The sequence below is a fragment of the Puma concolor genome, chromosome F2 (genome assembly GCF_028749965.1).
Source record: "Puma concolor isolate L17-30 chromosome F2, mPumCon1.1.hap2, whole genome shotgun sequence".
NCBI lineage: Eukaryota > Metazoa > Chordata > Mammalia > Carnivora > Felidae > Puma > Puma concolor.
The window spans coordinates 67676992-67703003 of NC_141684.1; the positions used below are offsets into that span (position 1 = coordinate 67676992).

At 38.7% G+C, this 26012-nt stretch overlaps 1 protein-coding gene across 2 annotated transcripts in view; it reads left to right on the forward strand.

Moving 5' to 3' along the window:
- Nucleotides 1–26012, forward strand: part of PDE7A (phosphodiesterase 7A) — a 148708-nt gene that overhangs the window by 12182 nt on the left and 110514 nt on the right. The window contains exon 1 of one of the 2 annotated variants that reach the window (XM_025922635.2): nucleotides 13308–13616. The exons of the other annotated variant lie outside the window; for it this stretch is intronic. Within the exon in view, the coding sequence (XP_025778420.1) occupies nucleotides 13479–13616 (138 nt within the window). The 5' untranslated portion in view covers nucleotides 13308–13478. Of the gene's footprint in view, nucleotides 1–13307; nucleotides 13617–26012 lie in introns of those variants that run through there. 2 annotated transcript variants of the gene reach the window in all.

A 26012-nucleotide genomic window follows, 5' to 3' on the forward strand; every position in this document is an offset into this window, starting at 1 on the left:
TATTTTTATCCCTTAACTTTAGAGTTAAGTTTTGAGCTGTTAATAAGACCTTCAAATGGATATTAACTGCTTTATCCAGAAACCCCTTACTAGTTTCTGGTCTAAAGTGGTTCAGGACTGGGGCGCCTGGGTGGCTTAGTCCGTTAAGTGTCCAACTCTTGATTTTCAGCTGAGGTCCTGGTCTCAGGGTTCGTGGGTTCAAGCCCCACATCAGGCTCTGCACTGTCAGTGTGGAGCCTGTTTGGGATTCTCTCTCTCTGCCTCTCCCCCACTCACACTCGCTCTCTCTGAAAATAAATAAACTAAAAAAATTTTTTTTAAATAAAGTGGTTCAGGAGATGTAGAAGAATCCCAAGAAGCTATGGTTGTGAACTTGAAAAGGGAATGACATTAGGCTTAGATGATTATATATAAATTTGTTCTGTATAAATTTGCATAGTGCCACATCCAAAGATGATCAAAGGCACCTCCATCACCCTTTCAGACTATTTAAAAGCTTTTTAACTGATTTCATTGCTTCCATTCTTCATCTAGAAAGTATTGTCTACAGAGAAACTGGAGAGATCTTCAAAACATATAAATCATATAATATCTTTTCTCTGATTAAACAAAAGAAGCAACCAACAAAACAAAACATTCCAGTGGCATCCCATCACATTTAGAATGAAATCCAAATCCTTAACCAGGCCCACAGGGGCCTACATTGATCTGATCTGAAATCCCTTCCCTGTTTCTCAGGCAGTAAGTTCCTTCTACATTGACCCCATTTATGCACAGAACATGTGTACTGGTTCCCCTTATCAAGAAAGTACTTCTCTACCCCGAATCCTGGCCTAGCTTACTTCCTTACCTCATTCAGCCTTCTGCTCAAATGTCATCTTCTCAAAGAGGTCTTCCCTGACCTCTGTATCCCACTTTCTAGTATATTTCCCTCCTTTATTTTTCTTCATAGCACACCTAACATTAGCTTATATTATATTACATTATGTATCTGTTTTTTTCTATTCTTACTTCATTAGGATTTTCACTTCATTAAGGCAGGGGACCTTTCTCTGTCCCCTTTTTTTTCTTTTTATTTCCAGTGCCTACAGAGTGCTTAAAAGTTAGTAATCAGTTAAGAAATATTTAGTGGATAAACGAATGAAAAAACTGGAATTGAAAAATCTTTAAAGAACTCCCCTCTGCCAGCTATCATAATTTTGATAAAATTCTTAAATATTCATTCCCTAAGGCTGCTGTCCAAATTCCACAAACTGAGTGGCTAATGATAAATTTCATGTTATGCTGTGTAAACTAGGTGTCCTGAAACAAAATAAATTTATTCTCTCACAGTTCTGGAGCCTAGAAGTCCAATATCAAGGTGTCTGCAGGGTTAGCTCCTTCTGAGTGTTCTGGGGAAGAATCTCAGAAGAAATCTGTCTCTTAATTTCTGCTGACAGGTAGCAATTTTTGGTGTTCCTTGGCTTGTAGACGCATCAATCCAATCTCTGCCTCCATCTTTACAAGGTATTCTCCCTGTGTCTATGCCTTCATATGGCTGTCTTATTGTAAGGACAATAGTCAAAATGGATTAAATACTCATGCTAATTCAGTATGACCTCATCTTAGTTTAACTAATTATATCTGCAATGACTCTATTTCCAGATGAGTTCACATTCTGTGGTACTGGGGGTTAAGATCTCAACTGTATCTTTTTTGTTGGTGGGAAAGAGGAACAGATGGATTTCAACCCATAACATCCTGGAACCAAGTGCTTTAAGATCTTCACACCCCGGGGCACTTGGGTGGCTCAGTCAGTTGAGCATCCAACTCTTGATTTTGGCTCAAGTCATGATCCCAGGGTCGTGGGATGGAGCCCCCATGTTGGGCTCGTGCTGAGCATGATTCTCATCTTTCTCTCTTTCTTAAGATTCTCTCTTTATCTTTCCCTCTGCCCTGCTCATGCTCACTGTCCTAAAAAAAATTAGTATCTCATTACTTGAACTATATTAAAGAAGGTATTGGACCCCAAGACAAGGCACTGGAATCAAAAGTGTAGGAAATGTAAATAATGTAGGTGTTTTCTTTAATTCTGTTACTATTTCATATAACAATGTTGTTAGTTGGAAAAATGTTTAATGATCAATTTTTAGATATATTGTAAAACATTTCTTTTCTGAGTAATAGTCATTCTATTCAACATTTTACACTGTTACTGTGTGAAGTGTAAAGAAAAGAAGCCTTTGTTCTTTGTAACTATTCTTCAGAGATAGCAGGAAAGAACTGACATTTTTAAAAACAGAAAGTAAACTTCAAATAGGCATACACTTAAATATTTATAACCAGAGACCAAAATTTGTGTTTCACATTTGCCAGTCCTCCCACATCCCTTAATTGAACAGATGGGTTTTATACTGTGCCCTAAAAAAAACCCAGCTAACTTGATTAGTTGTTGTTGTTGTTGTTGTTGTTTTGAAGCCTCAAGTGTGGAAATGAATTTAGAAGAATTGACCCTCTGTGGAACATCTCCTGCTCTAATTCAGATACTCAGAAATTGAGTAAAATGATTGTATTAGCTTCTTTGGGTTGCTGTAACAAATTACCATAAATTGGCTTAAAAGAACAGAAACTTATTCTTTCAGAGCTCAGGAGGCTAGAAGCCCAAAATCAAGGTGTTGGCAATGCCATGCTCCCTCTGAAGGCTCTGGAAGAGAATTTGTTTCATGCGTCTCTGGTGGGTTGTTTGTCTCTTGGGGTTTGGGCTTGTACACATATCACTCCAGCCATGGTCTCTGTCTTCACATGGCTTTCTTCCCTGTGTGTATTGCGCTTCCAAGTCTCTCTCTTCTTAAAGGACACCAGTTGTGGGGTATAGGGCCCACCCTAATCTCATATGACTTTATTTAACTTGATTAGATCTGCAAAGACCCTATTTTTAAACAAAGTCATAGGTCCCAGGTATTAGAACTTAACATATTTTGGGGGGACACAATCCAACCCACTACAATGAGTACTTTTTTAAATGAGAAACATAATACATATACATATTTTTTTAATGTTTATATTTGAAAGAGACACACACACATACACAGAATGTGAGCAGGGGAGGGGCAGAGAAAGGGAGACACAGTATCTGAAGCCGACCCCAGGCTCAGAGCCGTCAGCACAGAGCCCTGTGTGGGGCTTGAACTCACAAACTGCGTGATTATGACCTGAGCCAAAGTCGGACGCTTAACCAACTGAGCCACCAAGGTGCCCCTATACATAGTTTTTAGAGTTCAGTAGCCCTACTATGTTATAACAAACCTAGCAGCCTCTTGTTCCATCTCAATAATCTACCAATTTCTGCTTGCTGACACAAGAAATGGTCAGTTTTTAGCTGTTTCTTATGATATTTCACTCCATGTATTAACTCACATCTCAATTTTTGCTATTACCTATTAATGTCTTACTGTGGAAGATGAAAATTTGGCTTTCTAATACCCAAATACACATTTTCATCTTCTTCCACTTCTCAGTATAGTTATAGCACTATATTTTTGTTAAATGAATATTCAGTGCTTATATTATTGTGACTACGTAACTATTATTTATAAAAGGGCCATATAATGAACAGTAATTAAGTTGATTTTCTTTTACAACTTTTTATTCATGGTGTGAGTAATTGAATCTCTTTTACCCCCTTAATATTCTATGTAATAATAATAAATTTATTCCCAAATTCTGCCAGAGCTTCTCACTCTGTGTTCAGCCTCTTCAGGACATCTGTTACTTTCACTTCCGTCACAGAGCCCCCATAATCCTGCTCCCATATGGCCTGGTTTCTCTCTAGGTATCTTCTGTGGCTGTGATCTAAGAACTATCATTCTGAGGCTTTCTTTCTCTCTCTCCTGTGTTTAAGGTCCTGTTGGCTGGATCCCAATATTTCCCTTTCTGGGTTTCTTCACTCTTCTTGCTAGAGCACATCCTGTAATAATCACTTCCTGAGAAAAGGTATAGTAGGAGTGAAACACTTGAGTTCTTCAATGTCTGAAAAATATCTGTATTTTTACTATCATATTAAATTGATAGTGTGGCCAGGTATACAAATTCCTAGATGGGAAATCAAATTCCTTCACAATTCTGAGGGTTTTATATCATTATCTCCTAGCTTCTAATTCATTGCTGAGATGGCTTTTGCCATTCTGATCCACAGTCCTTTGTACATGAGTTATTTTTATTTTTACTCCCTGGAAGATTTTAAATTCTTATTTTTGTCCCCATTATGCTGAAATTTCACTATATGTCTTGGTGGAGGTCTTTTCTCTATTCATTATTCTAATTACAAACTGGACTGTTTCCATCTGGAAATGTGTGCCCTTCAGTTCTGCTGAATTTTCTTGAATTATTTCTTTCCTACATTTTTCTCAATTCTTTCTTTTTGACATTATCCTTATTTGGATGTTAGACCCCCTGGACTGGAATTCCAGTTTTAATATCTTTTCTCACATTATCTGTATCTTTAATTAATCATTTTACTTTTGGGAAGATATCTTCAACTTTATTTTCTAACCCATCCAATAAATCCTTAATTTTTGCTATCATAGGTTTTAATTTTAAAGAACTATCTCATTTCTCCTTTTTATATCATCCCATTCTTATATATCTTTTCATCTCTCTAAGGATTTTATTGGTTTCGGGGGAAGGGGGGTTCTCTGTATTTTTCTGTTTCCCCTTGTTTGTTTACTTCTCTGTTTGTTTCTACTATCTCTCATGCAATGGGATTTATTCAAATTCTGGTAGTGCTTGATTTTTCTGTCATATTTATGAATGGGATATTGATAATGAACTCCATGCACATGGGTAAAACTTACCTTAAAATTATGTGTAGGCCATTTCTTTGGTTGGATGACCCCAAGCCAATAGCACCTTTAAGCTTTTTCCTAGGGTGGGTCCACTTTTCTAAAAGAAGAATCTTCTGTCCTCTTGCCTCTAGGACAAAAATTTGGCTGTCAACAGGTAGACAGATTCTCATTTATCCTGCTACTTTTCATATGGTACTATAACCCCACCCTCACCTCTGCCAGGTTAACCCATGTCCAGAGACCATTTGGTCTCAATCCATCCACTTGTTTGCTGAAACAAAGGAGAGCAAGTTACTTGTCTGGGGTTCTAACTGCTTGTTTTAAAGAACTTCAATTGCTGCCCAGGTGACTCAGCTGGTCAAGTGTCCATCTTGATTTTGGCTCAGGTCATGATCTCACAGGTTTGTGAGATTGGGCTCCATGCTGATAACACAAAGCCTGCTTGCAATTCTCTTTCTCTCTCTGCTCCTCCCTCACTCATGCTCTTCAAGTTGAAATGAAAGGATGCTAGAGCATAACTCAAAGCCAAATTAAGATATAAAGATCTCCAGTAAAGGTAAACATATGAACAAATATAAAAAAAAGTATTATTATAATTTTTGTTTGTAACTCCACCTTTCATTTTCTATAAGATTTAAAAGACAAATGCCTAAAAAATAATTATTAATTTATGTTAATAGGTGTACTATATCCAAAGATGTAATTTGTGACATCAATAAGAAAGTGGAGGAAGAGCTGTAAGAGAGTAGAATTTCTGTATGGGATTGTTATTAGGTTGGTATAAACTTAAAATAGATTGTTACAATTTGGGATGTAATGTACTGAACAATAATATAGATGAATTGGACCTAACAGACATACATAGCATGCAGAATACTCCAGCAAACAACAGTAGAATACACATTTTTCTCAAGTGCACATTAAAGATTCTCAATAAATGTAAAAAATATTGATATTATACAAAGAAACTTCTCCAACTTCAGTGAAATGAAACTGGAATTCAACAGCAGAAGGAAAATTGAAAAATTCACAAGTACGTGAAAATTAAATGATACATACCTAAATGATCAATGGTGAAAGAAGAAATCACAAAGAATATTAGAAAATATCTTGAGACACATGAAAACAAAAACACAACATTTCAAAACTTATGGCTGGCAGCAAAATCAGTGCTAAAAGGGAAATTTATAGATATATTAAAAAAAGAGATCTCAAATCAGTACGGTACTTAACACCTTAAGGGACCAAAGAAAGAACAACAAACTGAAACCTGAAGCTACTAGAAATAAATAATAAAGAGTAGAGATATATTAAATGGAGAATATAAAAGCAATAGAGAAAATCAACTAAACCAAGATTTGGTACTTTGAAAACAAAATTGACAAATCATTAGCTAGAATGGCTAAAAAAAAAAAAAAAAAAAAAGAGAGAGAGGAGATTCAAATTACTAAAGTCAGAATTGAAAATGAACACATTACAACATATTCTACAAAAATAAATAGGATTATAAAAGCATACTATGAACAATTGTACACCCACAAGTTGGGTAACCTGCATGAAATGGAGATTTTCTGGCGATAGAAAACCTACCAAGACTAAATCCTGAAGAAATAAAAATCTAAATAGACACAAAACAAGTAAGGAGATTGAATCAGTAATCAAAACTTCTCACCAGGGGTGCCTGGATGGCTCAGTCCGTTAAGTGTCCAACTTTAGCTCAGGTCATAATCTCACTGTTCACGAGTTCAGGCCCCGCGTTGGGCTCTGTGCTGACAGCTCAGAGCCTGGAGCCCGCTTTGTATTCTGTGTCTCCCTCTCTCTCTTTGCCCCTCCCCTCCCCTGCTCTCTCTTTTACTCTCCCTCTCAAAAATAAACATTAATTTTTTTTTTTTACGTGGGGAAAGGATTTGAATAGACTTTCTCCAATGAAAATATAAAAATGGCCAAAAAGCACACGAAAAAATGCTTAACATCACTAATCATAAGGGAAATGCAAATCAAACCCATAATAAGATACCACTTCACATCCATTAGCATGGCTATTATCTAAAAACAGGATACATGTGTTGGCCACAATGTGAGGTTGAAACCTTTGTGCATTCTGGATGGGAATATAAAATGGTGCAGTTGATGTGGAAAACCATATGCCTGTTTCTCCCAAAATTAAATATAGAATTTCCATATGATCCAGCAATTGCACTTCTAGATATATATCTAAAAGAAATTGAAATCAGGAACTCACACAGATATTTATACACGCGTGTTCATAGCAGCTTTATTCACAGCACCCAAAAGGTAGGACAACCCAAATGTCTATTGACAGATGGATAAACTGCATGTCTAAATACATTCATATAATGAAATATTACTCAGTCTTAAAAAGGAGTGAAATTCTGTTACATGCTACGACATGGATAAACCTTGGAGACACTATGCTAAGTGAAATAAGACAGACACAATAGGACGAATACTGTATGATTCTACTTTTATAAGGTACGTAGAGTAGTCATATTCATAGAGACAGAAAGTGAAATAGTGGTTACCAGGGACTGATGGAGGAAGAAGGGGTGAGTTATTGTTTAATAGGCACAGAGTTTCAGTTTGGGATGATGAAACTTTCTGGATATGAGTAGTGGTGATGGTTGTAGAGCGTGAATGTAGTTAATGCCACTGACTTCTATACCAAAAATGTTAAAATTGTAAATTTTATGTTATGCATATTTTACCACAATACAAAAAATTAAATATTGGGTGGAGCTCAGAACAAGAAAAGTCTATGTAAGGAATCCATATCGCCACATAAGCTTCTCTGTCATTTGGGCCATGTGACCCAGCAGGTATGATGCTGAAGTATCTGTGATAGGTTAGTGATACTGTAGGAAGCTTTTGATAATCTTCTATTATTGAATCTTATATGGGCTTTTAGGATTTCGTAGCTAAGTTATGTCCTCTTCTTTACATAACTATTCCCTTTTTGAGAAATTGTTTTGGCTTACTACCAGGCCCTAGTAGAAACTGAACGTTTGACCATGAGCTAACAAATTACTTTGTGACCTGAGTAGCTCATAATATACTCAAGGTATCCTGATACACCAAACCATAAAGTTGGTTGTGCCCAGGAGTAGTCCATCATTAAGTAGAAGTGGCATGTATGAGATCAGGGTCAAGCAAGTCTCTCTCTCTTTTTAATGTTTGTTTATTTATTTTGCGAGAGAGAGAGCATGAGAGGGAGAGGGTGGAAAGAGAGAATTCCAAGCAGGGTGCATGCGGTCAGCACAGAGTCCACTGCAGGGCTCAAATTTATGAACTGTGAGATCATGACCCGAGCCAAGATCAAGATTTGGAGGCTTACCCAACTGAGCCTCCCACGTGCCCCTCAAGCAAGTCTTTTAAGGCTCAAGTAAATTGTAGGAACAGTGTCCCAGTTGTCCATAATCTCTACTACTACTACATTGCCTCCTCCCTCTCAACTTTCATCCAAGGCGTTATTGTTAGCCCCCTATGTCCTGCTGAGTGACAGAAGAAAACTATTTGAGTCTGACTTAACAGTAGTTTTGTATTCTATGGTGCAGAAACTAGATAGCTACAGCACTATTTCTACTCTTTGGGTAGTCCTAAAGGTGATGAAGGGAAATACTATAATTGGGAGAAAACTTAGAACAATGCACCTAATTGCTCACTTTGTCTGAAAAGAAAGATAGCTAGGTGTATGGATCATACTGATTCATGGGCAGTGTCTTACTGGCGGGATAGTCTGGAACTTGGAAGGAACATGATCGGAAAATTGATGACAAAGAGGTCTGGGGAAGGGGTATATGTGGATAGATTGAACGGGCAGAGTGTGTCTCATGTGATTCCAAAGAGAAATTCCATTAGAGGATGATCATAATAATCAGTTGGATGAGTGATACATTCTATGTATGTTAGTCAGCCTTTCCCCCCATTTATCCCTGGCCCTGACCAACAGACTCATGAACAAAGTGGCCATGATGGCATGATACAAGTGAGATGTGGGTTCAGCACATGGATTTCCACTCAATAAGGCCAATCTGGCTACTACTATTGCTAAGTGCCCAATTTGCTAACAGCAGAGTCCACAACTAAGCTTCCATTTCCTAGAAGTGTCTCCCATCCACGAGGTACATTGAATTGGGCTACTTTCATTATGGAATGGGCAGTCCTTTTTTCTTACTGAATAGATACTTCTTCTGAAAATGAATTTCTTTCCCCACACACAGTGCTTCTATCAAAACTACCAGGTATGTTAGATTTATGCAATGTTTTACTCACCATTGTGTTATTCCATATAGCATTACTTTTAACCAGGAAACCCATTTTACAACACATAAAGTCAGCAATGGGTTCATGCTCATATAATTCACTAGTCGTATTATGTTGCTTATTATCCTGATATAGCTGGCTTGATAGGATGATTGAAGGCCCTCTTTCTTTTCTTTTTATTATGATAAAAATTTACTATTTTAACCATTTATAATTGTACACTTCAATGGCATTAAGTACATTTACAGTGTTGTGCAGTCATCACCGCTATCTAGTTCCAAAACTTTCATCACCCCAAAAGGAAACCCCATACCCATTAGGCAGTCACTCCCCATTCCTCCCTCTCCTCAGTCCCTGGCAACAATTAATTGGCTTTCTGTCTTTATGGTTTGCCTATTCTGGATAATTTATGAAAATGAAATCATACACTATGTAGCCTTTTGTATCTGGCTTCTTTCACTTAGCATGTTTTCAAGGTTCATCCATGTTGTAGCATTGAAATGGCCTCAGAAGACTCAATAATCTATCTGAGTGACAATACCTTGTGTAGCTAGGGTAATGTCCTCCAAGTTTCGGCATATGTTCTAAATTTAAATATATATTCATGATTCAGGAATCAAGAGGTGGGACTGGAAGTGGATCCTGTTTTATCCCTAGTCAATCAAATGCAAGATTTTGTTTCCAATTACTGTAGCTTTGGGTTTGCTTGTCTAGAGGTCTTAGTTCCAAAGGAAGGATGGTTCCACCAGGAACATCTTGAACTCTTGAACAAAGCAAGAGTTCAATTAGTCTGTAAATTGAGACTGCCTTGTGCTATTTAACCAACATGCAAAGAAGGGGGTTACTCTCCTGCCTAGAGTGATCGATTTTGACTGTTAAGCTGATCTTGAGTTTCTGTTACATGGGAATATGCCAGGAATGCAGGAGATTCTTTGGGGGTGCTTCTTAGTATTCCCATACTCTGTTATATAGGTTAATGGAAAAAAACACAGCAACCCAGTAGAAGTAGAACCTCTAATGGTCCAGATTTTTCAGGAATAAAAATATGGGTTGCCACATAAGTGAAGAAACTATTATCAGCTGAGATGCTTGCTGAAGGCAAAGGGTATATTAAATTGGTATTGGGGGAAAAAAAGAAAGTAGTTATAAGTAGTCATTATGATTACATTGCCAGTTGCAGATACAAGGACTATAATAGTTGTGAACATTTTCCCCTCATTTTGATATGAATACATTTGTGTATGTATTAACCGATTATTTTCTCCCCCCCCCCCCCATTCCCCTAAGATGTGTTAATAGTGGCTAACTTTGTATCTTAGTGTTTAAGTTACAGGACATCAAAGGAATAATATGACTTATCAAGAAGAGGGATGAACATCATTCAAAGACTCTATCCTCTTTTGGGGAGGGAGGGAGCTGTCTCAGGCTGTATGATAGTTGCATCATACGGACATAAGCATGATTTTACTATGACCTTTATTTGAAAATTAAATATGATTTTAAAAAGTGTTTCTGGAGGTCAAGTTGACAAGAGTTTGGACTGGGGTGGTTTTGCACTATCAACTTAGCTAAGTTGGAACTACATTTCCCAGAATTCTCTTCTTTTTAGGGTTTTGGTTGGCAACATTAGAAATTTGCAAGATTTGAGAAGTGGAAGTGAAGCACCAGCCATTACACTTGGTAGGTCCATGCCAGGTCCCAAGCACTGCTGTAATTTTACACATGATTTGCTGACTCACCTTACTGGCTAGGGGAGGAGCAGGGCCTGCAGCTCCTCTAGCTTCTCTGTCTTAGATGAGGCATGTGTACAGCAAATCTCTCTCTCTCTCTCTCTCTCTATATATATATATACATATACACATACATACATTCATACATACATACATACATATACATATCACATATCTTCTATTGGTTTTGTATTTCTGGAGAATCCTAATATGCTCCCCAATACTGTAAAGAACACTGAGAACAGTTGAAGTTCTGATCTTGAGATACTGCATGGTGTGGTGGAAATGCATGGTTCTGAAATCACACAGAACAAAATTCAGTGGCACAAATGACTTATGGTCTTGGAAACTGATTCCTCATCTGTATAATTGGTATCAAATTTTACGTATGTGAATATTGTGAAGGGTTAAACATTACATGTAGAATACCTGTCATGGCTCACAGTGGGTGCATAATAAATGTTAGCTCCCCTCTCTGCTGAAGGGAGATGCACTGTTTAATTAGTGCCCCGAATCTTATCAAATGATTTAATGGAAGGGAGTCTCTTAAATGTTATTAAATGTGACAGTAATTTGGCATATACAGTTTTATATGACACGAATACCATCTCTGGGTGTTTAAATGTATACAGATTTCAAACATTATTTGAGGTTAGTTCTGCCACTATTTTGAGTAAGATCTAGGGCAAGTTATGTTTCCCTAAACCTAGTTTCAACTTAGTATTATCCCATGGGGTTTTTGTCAGAACAAGAGAGAGTGCTCAGTTTAATCCCAAGCATACAGCAAATGCTCAATATATCTACTAGATATTGTGGCAGTAATTAGGGTTTCCAAGAGGAGTTGGGTCAGTTGTTGCACTAAAGGGGAGCTTGCCATCTAGTGAAGACAATATCCATGAAACCACAGGGGAAGTTATATTTGTTTTAATAGTAGCACACAAGTAGAGAAATAACCATGGAAGAGGTAAAGTTTTAAGTGATGTAAAAGAAACAGATGCTGTGGAAAGATGATAAAAAGTCTTGCAGACTTTTATTGATTTATGGAACCATGAGCAGTGGATACCTGATATCCTCAGTAATGATCTGCCATCTTGCCAGTGGCTAGTCATAGCAAATAAGTGGAAGGGTGGGTCCCCTGAGAGCAGAGCCGAATCAACAATTTTGCCAGCAGGAAAGAGCTTGTTCAGGCCGACATCCCAGGGGCTGGAATGCATTTGAAACAATGGATTGCAGTTTAGGGAGAAATTTGACAAAATGAACCTGCAAATGACGTATCCAACTTACAAAGCAGGTCAAGAGCTCTTTACTCTCTCTGCTTTCTAAAAATCAAAGCCAACAAACCAAAACAGTTTTGGTAAAAGGTCATGCAGGATCCTTTTTTCCTTTGTCTTCTCAGTATCATCCTTTCTTTCTCATTTTTTCCAGTGCATACTCTCACTTCTTCTTTCTCGGTCTCGGTGTTTCCCCACCACCCCTTCACCCTCTCGTCTCTCCCGCATTCTCGACTCCTCACTTCTCCCCTTGGCCCGGGACAGCCCTGGGGCCCGTACCTGCCTGGGGAGAGCCCCAGCCGGGCCCCGCCAAGGGACTGGCAGTGACGTAGCGGGGAGGATGGTGCCCGCGCGGTCCGCTGACGTCACTGCCGCAGCGGTCCCCAGCGAAGCCCAAGAATGGGAATTCAAGGAGGGAAGCACAGCGGTGACCCCGCAGTTAAGGCTGAGCACTGCCACTGCGCCCTGTGCTTCGGGTCTCTGGGGTCAGAAGGCCCGAATCTTGCTTGTAGACAGGCTGAGCCCACCCCACACCCTCAGCGCGCTCGAAAGCAAGAGTTTAACGATAAGGGGAATGTCCCCAAACGGTGGGGCCTCGTGCGCACGCGCCTTGTGTGGAGGGCAGATAAGGGAGAGCTGGGCGGGGGCTATGGGTTGAGGTTGGTAGGCGAGGAGGAAGGGGGGCAGTGTGTGGCGGGAGGGGACAGTGACCTAGTGCAGAACCGGAGCGAGACGGTTCACCCCCACCGCCGCTAACCCGTCTCCCAGGGCGCTGCGGAGGCGCGGGGCCTGCGGCGCGGCGTCGTGACGTCAGGGTGGCGGCGGCCGTGGTTGGCGCACCGTCCGCGGCTGCAAAGTGTGAATTACGCCGGGCTCGCGCCGGCGGCGGAGTGAAGTCAGGCTCCGGGGGAGGGGAGGGGCAGGACGGTGGCGGCGGCCCGAGCTGGTGGCTGGTCCCAAGCCCCGTGCGACCTGGGTCTCGCCGCTGGCTCCAGCCGTCTTTTCTTGCACCGCTTTCTTCTGTCTTTGCTCCACTCCTGCTCTGCTCTGCCCGGACCCGTTCCTCCCGGCCGAGGAGATCTGGGGCGGCAGGGTTCCCTCTCCCACTTTGCCTGCGCTGCCCCCGCTTGCACCCCGGAGCCGGGCGCGCGCCGGTCCTCGTAACTGTCGCCGCGGCCGCCGCAGCGTCTTCCCACCGGCGGCCCGGGCGGAGTGTTGGGGTGGGAAGGCGTGAGCGCGGCTTCCCGGGGTCGGCGCCCGCCCTCCCTGCCCCCGCCTCGGCCCGGCGCCCCCGAGCCGCGGCCCCTTCCCAGCACAGGGGCCGGCGGCCGCGGCTGGGCGGGCGCCGCGCGGGGGCAGGGCGGGCGTATTCAATGGAAGTATGTTACCAGCTGCCGGTGCTGCCCCTGGACAGGCCGGTCCCCCAGCACGTCCTCAGCCGCCGAGGAGCCATCAGCTTCAGCTCCAGCTCCGCGCTCTTCGGCTGCCCCAATCCCCGTCAACTCTCACAGGTAATCGCCGGCGCCGCCGCCACCGGGGCCCCACACTTGGGGGGCTTCTCTTTTGTTTCCCTTTTCCCACCCTCTTCCCACCTCCGCGACACCCCTGGTCTCCTAGCCATTTACCCCAGACCCAGCGTGGTTCATTGTTTAGAGATTTCTACGCTGGCCCCTCGATTCGAGAGCCTTTTCTTTTATCCTCGGGCTTTACACCCTGAGTGCCCCGGCCTTCTCCGACCACCCCCACTGCCAAACCGGGTGGGCTTTGGAGTCCTTAAGACCTTCCCCAGGCCCGCCCCCTCCATGCTCCGTGGTTTAAGCTTCAGGAATGACTCTTTTCCTCAGATCCAGTCGACGTCTGGATCTGAAGTCGGGCCTCTCTAACCTTAGTTGTGGCCCTGGGCATACCTGTCCCCCCTCCCCCATACGCACACCTGTGCCGCGTTTGAGCCTTGCCTACCCCCAGCTCCCGCGCGCCCCGTGGCGTTCGGATGGTCCTGCGGTTCTCCGAACAATAGGCCAATTCCTCCTCGGTGTTCGCCAGCTCCTATTCTGTGGATGGACCTTAAGTGCTTTGAAAAAAAAAGTATCGAGAGTGCTTCTCTGAAGCTTAGGTTTCCGCAAAGTTGATAGCCAGGTTGTTAATTTGATAAGGAGATTTTAGGAGAGAAACTCCTAATGAGCACTCACAGGAAGACTTTGTTTTGAATGGTCCAATACCAGTTGCTCCTGAGAATTTCGGTTTTTTCTTTGGTGATGCTGTTGGCCCAACTCCTTAGTTCTGGCTGATTTTGATTGCCAGATTTAAAATAGGCAAAAAGAATTTTGTTTACATTTGAACTAAGTGCCCTCCATTTCTGCTTTCAGAATGTTAAATGTTCATGATCAGTTTTTAATTTAATTCAATTATTTTTATTTTTACTATTGGTTAGTATTAGTATCTTTTATGGAACATATTTTCTCTCTCCAATTGTATTGTAAATATCCTGAGCCAGGTCCGTATTTTTCTTTTAAACCGGTAGTGTGGATAGTACCTCGTGGAGATTTTGCTTATGATAGGTGTGTCCAGTATTTGCCATTTGCTTCTTTGCCTAAATTGTAAAGAGAGCAAGAGACCATTTGGATTTTTCTCTGAATTGTTTTTATTTAGAATCAGACTTATATCATGGGACAAGATGGTATGCTGATGAGGTCAGGGCCAACTTTAATGGTTTCTCTAATAGTTTAAATAATACTGTGTTGTTATTTTGAAAGTTAGGTCCATGCTCTGCCTCTATAGTACTGCTTAAAGCATCTGCAGGTTCCAAAATTAATGTTGAAGAAATGTTAATGCATTGCTGGAAAAGGTTTTTAATGGTAGTAATTAATAGTTTTTAATGGTAGTAACTTTTTTTCACTTAGAAATATTATTTTGCTGTCTCAGATTACAGGCACATAACTAATGCCCATTTCCAGTTCAGTCTGCATAATAAAGGTGACCAGTAATCAGTTATAAAATTATAAAATACAGAAAAAGTCACTTGTGCTCCCTGAGGAGAAAATGAATGAGAAAGGAGATTCCAAGAGCATTAAAACAAGTAAGGCTGACACCAGGGGTTTTTACCAGTTGTCTTAATTAATCCTCAGAGACCAATTTTAAGCCCTACTCCTCTTTGACTCATTTCCTAGCCTTAGGTTTAAATGGGTAATGGAATTTTAAAAATATGATTGTGGCAAATAAAGCAAATATTGTAGGGCCACACCATCTCTTACTCCTGAAACTTAAAAAAAATTTTTCTGCACACCAAATATAGGAACTTATGAAAATTTGGACAGGAAGTTTCCTGAATTTACACTTTTTATCAAATTATTGTTGCTCAACATTAAAATGAAGATAAACTTACCATGGTTTGAAATGGTTACCAAGATTTTGAGTATCAGTTAAAACTAAAGCATATGTTGCTAGTGATTTCTTTAGGGCTAGATGGGAATGTGTAATAGGAAAAAAAGGTATAAAATTTTGGAATCTTATTCAGAGCTCTCTAAAATAAATATTTGGTTAAATAGAACCCTTGAATCTTCAGTTCTTAAGTCTAAAGCTATAGAAATTGTAAAAAACTGAGGTGGTTTTGTAGTTTAATATTAAAAAAAACCCCACACAACAACCCTGTTTTTATTAAGTGCTAAGAAGTTTTTTCTGAGTTTTTCTATTTTAGAATATGTTCAAAACTAGCAATCTTTTTAGTTCTTTATTTTCACCATAATATTACTTACCAACTTCACAACACAAGTACTTAATACTTGTTGGATGAGTGAATAAATAATGAAGCTATCTCTGACTATCAGTTTTAAATATGAAAACAATGTAAGGACTTTTATCAGGGTATAGCAGTAATTTATCCAGAACTTGGTTTGGAACTTGTAACTGCAAACTTTAAGAGATTCAGGAAATAAATAGAAGAGGAACAACCAAAATGTAGATTTGAGGATCCTCTCAAAGCCTGTGTGTTTTAGGCAAAATTCTGACAAACTTGTTTTGCAAGTAGCAGCAAATTTGAAGGGAGTTGGAGGCTGCTTGAGTCAGGTTCACACTGATACCAGCAAAAGTTGACAGCTGACACACCAAAGCTGGGGATCAGAAGAAAAACTCTTCAAAGCCAGCAACTTTTAAAAAAGAACCCTGGGGACATATAGTTTAGGAGCTTGAGTGCTGTACAACACAATAATTATCAGTCAAAATAATATTTAACTGAATCTTTTTAAAAATCGAAAGATTCCCACTTAAAAAAGAAATCTCCATGCCAAACAATGTAAGTGTTGGTGCTTAAATGGATAAGAGTGAGTTATCTGAAAAATTCATTTCTTTGGAGCACCAACTGTCCTAAGAATGCCAAGTAAATGAGGCATTAACTTTTTGTTTTAAACCAGGTCATGTACTACTTTCTTGAAGGTTAATAGAAGTTTTTTGAATTATTTGAAAAAAATCAGGATAAGAGAAGTTTGTTTTGCCATTTTGAGCTATCTGTTGTTGATAGCTGAGGTTAAAGATTTATCTTGCAGAATAAAGTTGTTATTTAGAAAGAATATTGTGAGAACAGAAATTGTCTTGTTCACTGCTGTGTCCACAGTGCTTTGCATGGGTCGGTGCTCAGTAAATGAGGAGGTTGAGTTAGTGTATTGATGGCACCGACAGCACTGCACCTGCAGTTAATTTAGTCAGATTTTCTAAGCACTGGAGATAAATATTATTTGTGTTAGAAATTTGTGGTCTAGTTTTTAAAATGTATTATAAATCAATGGTATATATTATTATGGAACAAAATATTGGGATCTTTTTCGTTGAAGGCATTATATTTTTAGAGCAGTTTTAAGTTCACAGCACAATTGACTGGAAGGCAGAGAGATGTCCCATGTGCTTTCTGACCTGGTGCATGCATAGTCTCCCCCCCGTTATCAACATCCCCCAACAGGGTAGTACATTTGTTACAATTGTTGAACCTACATTGCTGCATCATTACCACCCAGAGTGCATAGTTTACATTAGGCTTCATTCGTGGTGTCTTTTTTTTTTTTTTAATACAGAAACTATTCCACAGATATTTGCTAAACACCTTCTGAGAATGAGGCTCCTTATGTTGAGTACTAAGAAAATGTAAAGAATTAGAAATTGAAAACAAAAATCACTTGTGATGGGACACCTGGGTGGCTCAGGCAGTAGAGTGTCCGGCTCTTGGTTTCGGCTCAGGTCATGACCTCACGGGTTCATGGGTTCTAGCCCTGCCTTTGGCTCCACACTGCCCTGTGGGGCTTGCTTGGCCTTCTCTTTCTCTCCCTCTCTCTGCCCCTCCTCCGCTCACTCTCTGTCTCAAAATAAATAATCTTAAAAATCACTTGTGAGCCTGCCAACCTAGCCATGTTTTTCTTTGATGCATTATATTCCTTATGCATAAACGTTTTTCACTTATAGTGTACATCTCTGTTGTTTTTAGCAGTTCTCTCAGTATATGACAAATTATCAAGGCAGAACAGTTCAAAGTCCCTTGGATAAAAGTTGGTTCTTTAAGGAAGCTTGCAGGATTGTGGTAGGGGAAATAATATGATGTGATGGAATTTATTGCCAGTTACCAAGGTGTAATGAGACTACAAGAAGGTATACCCAAATTTCCTGCATAAATCAGGGGGAACCTCACACAGTAGTTGAGGCTTAGGCCAAAGCCTGAAGATTAAGTAGATAAAAGGGTGCATATAAGGGAAGGAGGATAGAGGATGGTCCAGGTAGCTGTGTAGATCAGCACTATCTAACAGAACTTGTGATGATGGAAAGTGTTAGGTAAGCACTTGAAATGTGGCTTGTCTGACTAAGGAACTGAATGGTAAATTCAGTTTTATTTAAGTAGCTGCATATGGCTTGTGGCTACTGTCAGAATACAGTATAGTTTTATATATACCTAATGAACATTAGTAGTGATGATGTGTTGATCTATGAGTAATTTATTCTCTGAATGTTGAATGTTAGAGTTGTTTCAGGTCTTGGTGTTGTATATAAAACTTTAATACTTTCGTGCATGTTTGTTAGAGTGGGATCACTAGGTTGGGTCAAGAGGTAAGAATATTTTTTGGTTTCCTAGAATGTTCTGTCCTTACTTAGATAAATGATTATCTCTCTTTCAGTATAATATTATAATGATTATGATATGAGATTGTAATACTATATAATTATTTAATAAACATTTTATAAATATTTTGTAAACATTTTTTACTGTGTCATTAGATGCACTGTGGTATGCTGAGTTTGTTTCAACTTGCAGTAAGCAAAATGGACACTTTCTGAAGTGCTTCTCTGCATTTGCATTTCTTTTGTCAAATTTCATTTGCATATCTTGTGCTCATGTGTAAGGACTGTTATATATCAAATATCAGTTTGTAAATGTGCATTATTCCAAATTACTGTTACCACAGTAGTTGCCTCTTCACAAATCGACATTCAGAAGACAATACAGGGGATAGTGGGAGCAGTTGGTGGGATATCCTGGGAGTGGTTCAGTTGCTGAGACTTTCCTCCCTGTCCATTTCCCTAACACTTGTGTTGTTGGGATCTTAGTTTCATTTTTCTGTTTTCAGAAATGTTTCATACTTTGATTTAAATTTAATACTATCATGTTTGGCTCTTACTTCTGAAGTAATGTATATTTATGCTATACTTCAAATATATGCCCAAACATAATATTAATGTAAATCTATAGTGTATTTGGAGTGTTCTGATTGAGGAGTAGGGTGTTCAAATTGCTAGTTTATAAGTTGTCATCAGGAACACATTTAATGTATGGGATGTGATTTGAAGAGGTTTTAGACCTATGCCTAGATTTTTCTTTGTTGCTATGCTTAGAGTTCCATCAGCTGTACATACTGCCTACCCAAGAATTCTTTTTTAAACACAAATGTCCTGCAAGAGGTAAAATATTACATCCTTTTCAGGAAACAAAGATTAGGGAGCTCATTTTGGATGGAAAGAAGGAGAGGTATTATCCATTCTCTTTGAGGCAATTTGATAAGACTTCTAATACATTAGGGTAAGTTTCAACCCATCTTTCCTTCCTTTTTTTCTTTTCATGAAGAAAAATTTTAGAATAATTTTAGGGAATTGACTTCTTTTCTAGGGATGGGTATAGAGACAAGTTTGGGAAGAGAAGAGCTGAAGAAAGAGGAAGTAGACAAAGCTTAGCTTAATTCAGATTTTTTGCCTGGGACTATTGATAGCCATTTAGTAGGATTAAATATACTTAGGAAATTTAGGTGGTAAAGAACTCTCATTGCATGCAGATCTTAAGGAATTTAATTTTCTGTACTAAAGACTGTGTTTATATAAAATCTAATTTTGTTAGAAGTCGTTTGACTAAAGATCTTTAAAATCTGGGCATTCTTACATTCCCTTTGGCCACTCCTGAAAAGTTCAACAATTAATTTTTAATCTTCTAATTTAGAAACAACTTAAAACTTTTTTATTGTACATATTGCTTGGATCTATTTGAATTGAGAGAAAAAATTGAGTGTCTATTCTCTTCCTCATTTAAATGGCCTGTTCTTGCCTAAATGTAACATAGACTGTTGATTTTTATATTGTTGTCACATGTGTCTTTCAAAAGGTTATTCACAAAATAAATGATACTTTTGTATGTTTGCATTCAGGTGTAGTATATGAGGAAAGGAAGTAGATCAGTAGTATGTTCGGAAAGGAAAAAAACCCTGCATTTGTAGATGAGTCTTTGAAGCTTGCAGAACTTCATTTTAGCTGCTGGCAGGTACCCTTCCTAATGGACCAGCGCCAGTGATCTTGTGGTTGAAATCAGAAGTGTCTCTTGTCTGCTTGTAATTTTGAGTAGGAATTGTAGGTGACTGCTCCATTCCTCCACCTGCTGGTAGGGATGGCTCTTCATTTTCTGAAGATGATGGCAAGAGGGAGGAGAGGATGAAAGTAGAGCAGGGCAGAATTTGGAGAAGAAGATGAGTTGTTAATTGGTTAACATCTACTCCATCGTCTGTGTTTTGGGTAGACCAAGCTCTAGCTCAAGACCATGTAAAGTACTTGACAAATGGTGCTTAATAAAGATGCAGTAGTCTTGCTTCAGTGGTAATTGTTTGTTTCTATTTATTGAATACCTCCTACATGCCAGATACTATAATTAATATTTTTAATCTTTCCAAAAACCCTTTGAGATAAGTGATATTACTCCCATTTTTCCCAAGGAGTAAACTGACCTTAGAGACATTACTACATTACTTGCCCAAGGCATCACAAGAACTTCAAGAGTGTTCTACACCCTCACGTTTAACCTGGCCTGCCTTGTTGGTGAAAGTGAGGTGAATATAGTTAGTCTTTTAGGTTTATGGATTATAGATTTTGTTGACTCGTGGATCTGGATACGGAAAACAAATTGGATGATTTGAAGTGATAACCTTTACTCTGGTCTTTTCAAATCACATCTGGATTTTGTTCTAGATGCCACTTTCTAGGGGAACATGACTAGGTTAAATCATACTCTGAAATACCAAGATGATGAGGTAATTTGAAAGCATATTGTTTGATATGTGAGTGAAGAAATTGGAGACATGTAGCTTGGAGAAAGGAATCCCCAAGATTTGGGCCAAAAGGATAGGGATAGAAGAGCAGTTGGTGAGAGACAGTAAGAGCGTTGCTGTCTTCCAATATATGAAGGACTACCATGCAAATGAGAAAAAGGAGGGGAGTTAATTTAGATTTTGTTTGGTTGTATGTTCTTGATTGCTATACCCTGTTTCTACTTTGTGAGGGTTGTTGACAATACACAGGAGAAGATACAAACTTAAAGTTGTCACTTGTCCAAGGTAACACAGCTAGGTAGTGGAAATGGATCAAATCCTAGGTCATTCTGACCTGACCCTAACACCTATGCATTTTCTTCTACTTCCTTTTACAACATGGGAAAAGGATGTTACCACAAAGAGTAGAATGGGATGAATAGGTAAAAGCAATAGGGAAATAGGGAGATCTTGTGTGTAATCACACTAATAAAGAAACAAACTAAAAGAATGATACTTGCTTAAGATTGACAAAGTAAAAAAAAAAAAAAAAAAAAAAAAAAAAAAGTATATGACATGAAGATTATGCTATGCAGTGCTAGTAGGATTATAAATTGTAAATTTGCTGACAGGTAATTTAGCAGTTGAATAAAAAAATTAATACTTTGCCTCATTTTTGGGACTCTATCCTCAGCAAATAACTAGAAATGTAGATAAAGATTGATCTTCAAGGATATTCATCACGTATTCATCACTGTGAAAAATTAGAAACAATAAGTAATTTATAAATGATTAAATAAATTATAATATTGTGAGTATTTAGTATTTGTTATTTCTATATTATGTAACCACAAAAATGCTTTGAAAAATTTGAAGGCTATATGATAAGTAGTTTACAAATGATTGACTAAAAGTTAATATTTCTTAGTTTTGCTATATTATATATCCACTAAAATATTTTGAAGAATTTGAAGAATACATAATTGCATGGGGAATTGCTTATAACATAATTAAGTGAAAAAACAAAAACAAACCGAGTATCAACAGTTTATCCCAATTTTGTTTAAAACTAAATCACAAAATATATACATATCTACACACCATGCATACTCAAACAAAATAAAGGAAAAAAAAAGCCAGATGTATCCCCAAATGCTAACTGAAGCTATCTCTGTATGTTAAATTTTAACTAATTTTTAACTTTTTGTTTAGAATTTTGTGTAATTTTACCATTGTTCTTCTGCTAGCATGAATCTTTTTTTAAATCGCAATAATCTTAGAAAACGTGCAACAAGTTGTATTTGGGCCTGGATCTCTGAGAACGATGTCCCGACAGAGAGCAGGGTACTTCATGAGGCTATAAATTGACAACAGCTTGAAAGTACCTGGATAAGGATATTGTCAAAGGGATTGACTCTTCTGGTTCCTTCCAACTTCATCATTCTCTAATTTCTTTGAGTAACTCAATTATATGCATGACAGGTAATTTTGTATAGCTCTAATTAGTATAAAGTAGTCTCATTCTCTATGAGAGATGTTGAAAAGTAAATTTAAGTGTAATTATTGTTAAAAAAAAAAAAACAAAGCTGGAGGTATCACAATTCCAGATTTCAAGTTATACTACAAAGCTGTCGTAATCAAAACTGTATAGTACTGGCACAAAAGTAAACACAGTTCAGTGGAACAGACTAGAAGCCCCAGAAATAAACTCTTGATTATATGGTCAATTAATTGTTGACAAAGGAGGTGACAGTATGTGGAAAAGACAGTCTCTTCAATAAATGGTGCTGGGAAAACTGGACAGCTACATGTAAAAAAAAAAAAAATGGCACTGGACCACCTTTTAACATCATACACAAATATAAACTCAAAGTGAATTAAAGACCTAAGTGTAAGGCCCCAAACAATAAAAACCTTAGAAGAGAACACAGGCAGTAATATCTTTGACATTGGTCATAGATATATTTTTCTAGATATGTCTCCTTAAAGCAAGGCAAACAAAAGCAAAAATAAACTGTTGGGACCACATCAAAATAAAAAGCTTTTGCACAGCAAAGGAAACCATCAGTAAACAAAAGGCAACCTACTTTGGCACAAAAGCAGACACTCAGATCAATGGAACAGGAATAGAGAACCCAGAAATGGACCCACAAACGTATGGCCAACTAATCTTTGACAAAGCAGGAAAGAATATCCAATGGAATAAAGACAGTCTCCTCAACAAATGGTGCCGGGAAGACTGGACAGCAACATGCAGAAGAATGAACCTGGACCACTTTCTTACACCATCCACAAAAATAAACTCAAAATGGATGAAAGACCTCAATGTAAGACAGGAAGCCATCAAAATCCTCTTCGGAGATTTTGGAGAAAGCAGGTAAAAACCTCTTTGACCTTGGCCACAGCAACTTTTTACTCAACACGTCTCCAGAGGCAAGGGAAACAAAAGCAAAAATGAGCTATTGGGACCTCATCAAAATAAAATCTGCACGGCAAAGGAAACCATCAGCAAAACTAAAAGGCAACCAATGGAATAGGAGAAGATATTTGCAAATGACATCAGATAAAGGGTTAGTATCCAAAATCTACAAAGAACTTATCAACTCAACACCCAAAACACAAATAATCCAGTGAAGATAGGGGCAAAAGACATGAATAGACACTTCTCCAAAGAAGACATCCAGATGGCCAACCGACACATGAAAAAATGCTCAACATCACTTATCCTCAGGGAAATACAAATCAAAACCACAATGAGATACCACCTCACATCTGTCAGAATGGCTAACAACTCAGGCAACAACAGATGTTGGTGAGGATGAGGAGAAAGAGGATCTCTTTTGCACTGCTGGTGGGAATGCAAGCTGGTGCAGCCACTCTGGAAAACAGTATGGATGTTCCTCAAAAAACTAAAAATAGAACTACCCTATGACCGAGCAATTGCAGTACTAGGCATTTATCTACGGGATACAGGTGTGCTGTTTCGAAGGGACACATGCACCCCCATGTTTATAGCAGCACTATCACCAATAGCCAAAGTATGGAAAGAGCCCAAATGTCCATCAATGGATGAATGGATAAAGAAGAAGTGGCATACACACACACACACACACACACACACACACACACACACACACACACACAATGGAGTATTACTCGGCAATCAAAAAGAATGTAATCTTGCCATTTGCAACTACGTGGATGGAACTAGAGGGTCTTATGCTAAGCGAAATTAGAGAAAGAGAAATATCATATGACTTCACTCATATGAGGACTTTAAGGTACAAAACAGATGAACATAAGGGAAGGGAAGCAAAAATAATATAAAAACAGGGAGGGGGACAAAACATAAGCGACTCTTAAATATGAAGAACAGAGGGTTACTGGAGGGGTTGTGGGAGGGGGGAGGGGCTAACTGGGTAAGGGGCATTAAGAAATCTACTCCAGAGATCATTGTACGATATGCTAACTAATTTGGATGTAAATTAAAAAAAAAATGGTAAAAAAAAAAAAATAAAGCAACCCACTGAATGGGAGAAGATATTTGCAATATGCTCTAATAAGCAGTAATATGCAAAATATATAAAGAACCTATACAACTCAGCACCAGAAAACAATCTGATTAAGTAATGGGCAGAGGACCTAAAGCAACATTTTTCCGAAGAAGTCCTATAGATGGCCAACAAACATGTGAAAAAGTGCTCAACATCACTCATCATTGGAAATGCAAATCAAAACCAATGAGAGATCACCATACACCTGTCAGAATGGCTAAAGTCAAAATGATGAGAAATAATAAGTGTTGGCAAAGATGTGGAGAAAAAGTAATTCTTGTGCACTGTTGGTGGGAACAAATTGATGCAGCCACTGTGGAGAATAGTATGGAGGTTCCTCAAAAACTTAAAAATAGAAGTATCTAACAATTACACTACTTGGTATTTACCCAAAGAAAACAAAAACACTAATTCAAAAAGGTATACTGTATGTTTATTGCAGCATTATTTACAATAAGCAAGTTATGGAAGTAACCTAAGTGTCCATCAATTGATGAATGGATAAGGAAGATACACATACACACACATGATACACACAGGAATATTGCTCAGCCATAAAAAAGGATGAGATTGTGTCATCTGAGACAACATGGATGGACCTAGAATGTATAGTGCTAAGTGAAATAAGTCAGAAAAAGACAAATACCATATGATTTCACTCATATGGAGTGAAATAAGTGGAATCTTTTTTAAGAAAATGAATAAACAAAAGGTAGAATCAGACCTATAAATACAAAGAACAAACCTGGTGTTTGCCTGAGGGGAGGGGCATAGATGAATTGGACAAAATGGGTAAAAGGGAGTGGGAGATATAGGTTTCCAGTTATAGAATGAATAATTCTTGGGAATAAAAGGCACAGCATAAGGAAGGTAGTCAGTGATATTGTAGTAAGGATGTATGGGGGCAGGTGTTAGCTACACTGGTGATGAGCAAAGCACAAACTTGTCAAATCACTGTATTGTGCACCTGAAACTATAACATCATATGTCAACTGTATTAAATATATATATATATATATTTATATATGTATATAGTTATTGTTTTGAAGAGCTATTTGATGACAGCCTGTGAAGAGACCTTAAACGATTACTGTGGCACAAGGAATAGAGATCGTTAGGAGTTAGGTCCTAGGAACTGATTTGGTGTGGGAGGTAATAAAAAAATTTCCCACTCTTTTAGTCTAAGAGACCAGGTAGATCATGGAGCTAATAATAAAAATACAGATAGGAGGAGGAGGCAGGTTTTGTTTTTCTGGGGAGGGGGGTGGGGTTGGGGGAAGAGAATAAATTTACTTTGGATTAAGTTGAGTTCAAGTGTCTGGGGAGCATCCATATGGGGATGTCCAGTAGGCAGTATCTTAGGAGGAAGGTTAAGACAAGTGATATATTCTGACTTTCACTACTAGGGTTTTTTTGGTTTTTTTGCTCCTATACCCCTTCAAAGAATTTGAAAAACAAACAAAAAACTATATACCTTCTCATACATCTTGAATTTTTCCTCTAAGTTTCAGTATTTGTAAATGATAGAATTTTTGTTAAATTCAAACAATTTAAATACATTATGGAAATTTTAAAAACTTGATATTTTACGTTGTCCGTTTAAAAAAATATATATGTGAACAAGGCTTCTGGGTGGCTCAGTCAGTTAAGCATCTGACTTCTGCTTGGTCATGATCTCACGGTTCCTGTGAGTTTGAGTCCTGCAGTGGGTGAGCTCAGTCCTCGCTTCAGATGAGCCCTGCTTCCTCCCTCTCTTTCTCTCCCTCTCTCCCTCTCTCCCTCTCTCCCTCTCTCCCTCTCTCCCTCTCTCCCTCTCTCC